Here is a 2,884-nt window from a genome sequence, read left to right as displayed (position 1 = left end):
CCGACGGTGCGCACGCGGCCGCCGCCGCGGCTGCTGCGGCTGCGGCCGCTGCCGAAGCCGCCGCCGAACTGTTCAGGCCTGCGGGCGACTGGTAGAGTCCCGGGTGCCTGAAGCCGCAGAGGAGCTCTGGTCGTGAGTAGGGATGGGAGAGTGCGCGGAAAGTGTCGAGGGGGCGGATGGAGGTGGCGAAAGGTGACGAGGCTGCACCTGACGCCGCGGCGGCGGCGGCTGCCGCTGTGACCCCAACGTGCGGGTAGTAGTGTAGAGGCATGTGTGAATGGAAGGGGTACGGTAGACTTCCGGTAGCCGCGGCATGCGTCATCATGTAGGTGTAGAAGCTGGGGTCTGCTGGATGGGGCCACGACATCGCCAAACGTTGCCTTTTATCCTTCATCCGTCTGTTCTGGAACCACACCTGTGGACAACATTCAAAACAAAGGCCAACATTTGACCAGTTACCACTATTCTTAGTGAAACGGACCTGATTTGCAACCTCCGGTTCACTAGGCTACAGCAAATCTCTTCATCAAAAATAGCCGATCTACAAGCTCACAAGCATTGCGAGCTTGTAGATATGCTATTTTTGGCTAGTGTGCCCCAGAATATGTAGCCTATGCTGGGGTTCAAGTGGTTACTCTGGTTGTTTACAGTTTATGCTGAGCTCTGGCATAAGGGTATAAAGAGTGGAGGCCTATACTTATTTATTTAGACTTTGATTGGTTCTACTTATTTACAGGTACGTGTTAATGGTGAGGTAAATTGTAGCCTATATGGTACAGACTAAACAAGTCTTACTCATGTTTAAACCTGCATTGACAGGTTTTTAAAAATACATATTTTATCGATGGCTAGTGTATAGGCTACAGGAGACCAGTTAGCAATCCCAGCCAAAGTAGGCTAAATAAATCTATATTAATAATACAATATTAATAATAATAATAATAATAATAATAATAGATAATATGTTTTTACTTCTGTAAATTGTCAAAGAGATATGGTCTACCACTATTGTTTTGAGGCCATTTTTAAAAATACTGTGTTTGTGTTTGTGTGTGTGTGTGTGTGTGTGTGTGTGTGTGTGTGTGTGTGTGTGTGTGTGTGTGTGTGTGTGTGTGTGTGTGTGTGTGTGTGTGTGTGTGTGTGTGTGTGTGTGTGTGTGTGTGTGTGTGTGTGTGTGTGTGTGAGAGAGAGAGAGAGAGAGAGAGAGAGAGAGAGAGAGAGAGAGCGAGAGAGAGAGAGAGAGAGAGAGAGAGAGAGAGAGAAAGAGCACACCTGTGCGTGTTCTATATCAGTATTGAATAGAAAAATAATTTGTAAATGTAAGTATTGTGCTCTCTCACATGCACGCGTTCGCTCATGCACTTGAAGTTGTGACTGAACAATAATAAGGAAAATTGTTCTGTACCTTGATTGTAGTTTCAGGTAGATTAAGGGATGCGGCTAATTCACATCTTCTTGGTCTCGAAACGTAATTTTCCCTGTAAAATTCTTTCTCTAGTCTTCCAATCTGTTCTCTGGTGAAAGCAGTGCGGTACCTCCTGACTTGATCGGCATTTGAACTGTTTGATCCTCCCATCCCATTACTGTTTAGGTTTGAAAGGGAGGATGAGCTTCCAGAATCAGAAAACCCTAAAATATGAAAAATAAAAAAGGGGAGGAAATACATTTAGTTAGCTGGATATATCCTCAGAACTAATGTAATTCTACATAGGCCTGCTCTAGAGCCTATATTTGATAACCTAATATTTAATAAAGATCGAAATGTATAACATTTAGGAGAAGCAAATTTATATTAGCCATAATCCAATAATAGTTACTAATATTAACCTAATTCATTAATAGGTTATATTATAGCGTAGTAATAGAAGTTCTAATAATAACAAACACAATAATAGCAATAGAAATAGTTTAATTGTCAAAATAAATAAACAGTTTTTTGTTTAAGGAATAAATAAAAAATACCTTTGTTGTTTTCCTTGTGCTGGCTCGGGGAGCGATGCGACGGACACCCTACTTCCACATCACTATTCATATCTGAGTCTTGCGAAACTTCAGGGTATAAATTCATTTTCTTCCTGCTTTCCGATGAGGAAATTTCCGCCGAAGAGGTATTCTCGCTGTTGTGGTGGGTACCGAAAAGACTGTCGATTTCAAATTTGCCTTTGGTTGGGATGTCCCCGAGACTTCCATGGATCGAGGCTGAAGTTATTCTCGGGCTCAGTCGGCCACTGTGTGGAGAATTTTCGAGGGCCTCTAGTACTGAGTTCCCAGCCACGTCTGAAAGCCTCTTGCCTGCGACGGGACTGTGCAGACCCCTCTCCATCAAGATCATTTCTTTTCTTATCCTCTCCATCATTAAGCCGTGGTGCGAGGAAAAAACAAAACAGTTGTCCAGAGCTGGTGGTGCGCCGGTGAGTTGTGACGGAGGCTAATCCGCATTCAACTCAGCAACTGTCTCCAAATAACTGTCTCTAAAAGCTTTTTATAAGATAGACCGCAAAAAGACACAAGAATCTGAATGCGATCAACGAACAACACTGACTCAAGATGACCCGTGCATCCTTCCTAGCCCGAAATGTCATTCATCAAAGGTGGTTGCTGTTCGTCGTTAAAATGCTCCCGTGACGTTGCTCGAATGATCATTTATTGTAACAGGTTTATAAGCAAATAAATACGAGAGGGCTGTCAGTTGATGATGGAGGCGGCCTTCGGTCAGACGAATATATCCAAGTGGAGGGGAAGAGGAGAAGTGAGGAGTGAGGTGCTTGTCCCTGGGCTGATCTGAGTCTGCTTCACATTGCTCTTGGGTTTGGCCTCTTGGGTGAAATTGACAGTCTGATTAATAAAATGAGCCGGGCAACATTTCCCTCTTCATTTAGGAATA

General features: G+C 43.9%; 1 protein-coding gene across 1 annotated transcript in view; it reads right to left on the bottom strand.

The window, feature by feature from the left end:
* evx2 (even-skipped homeobox 2) overlaps positions 1–2,356 on the bottom strand; it is a gene marked incomplete at both ends in the record, with an annotated part of 2,559 nt that extends 203 nt beyond the window's left edge. The window contains 3 exons of the mRNA XM_084085178.1: positions 1–415; positions 1,406–1,629; positions 1,963–2,356. The exon at positions 1–415 is cut by the window's left edge and continues 203 nt beyond it. Of these exons, the coding sequence (XP_083941304.1) occupies positions 1–415; positions 1,406–1,629; positions 1,963–2,356 (1,033 nt within the window). The remainder of the gene's footprint in view (positions 416–1,405; positions 1,630–1,962) is intronic.
* Positions 2,357–2,884: the final 528 nt, after the last annotated feature.

Source organism: Gymnoscopelus microlampas (assembly GCF_963454915.1).
Source record: "Gymnoscopelus microlampas genome assembly, chromosome: 17".
Taxonomy (NCBI): domain Eukaryota; kingdom Metazoa; phylum Chordata; class Actinopteri; order Myctophiformes; family Myctophidae; genus Gymnoscopelus; species Gymnoscopelus microlampas.
Note: the sequence above shows the minus strand (reverse complement) of the source record. Positions and strands in the feature narration are given on the sequence as shown.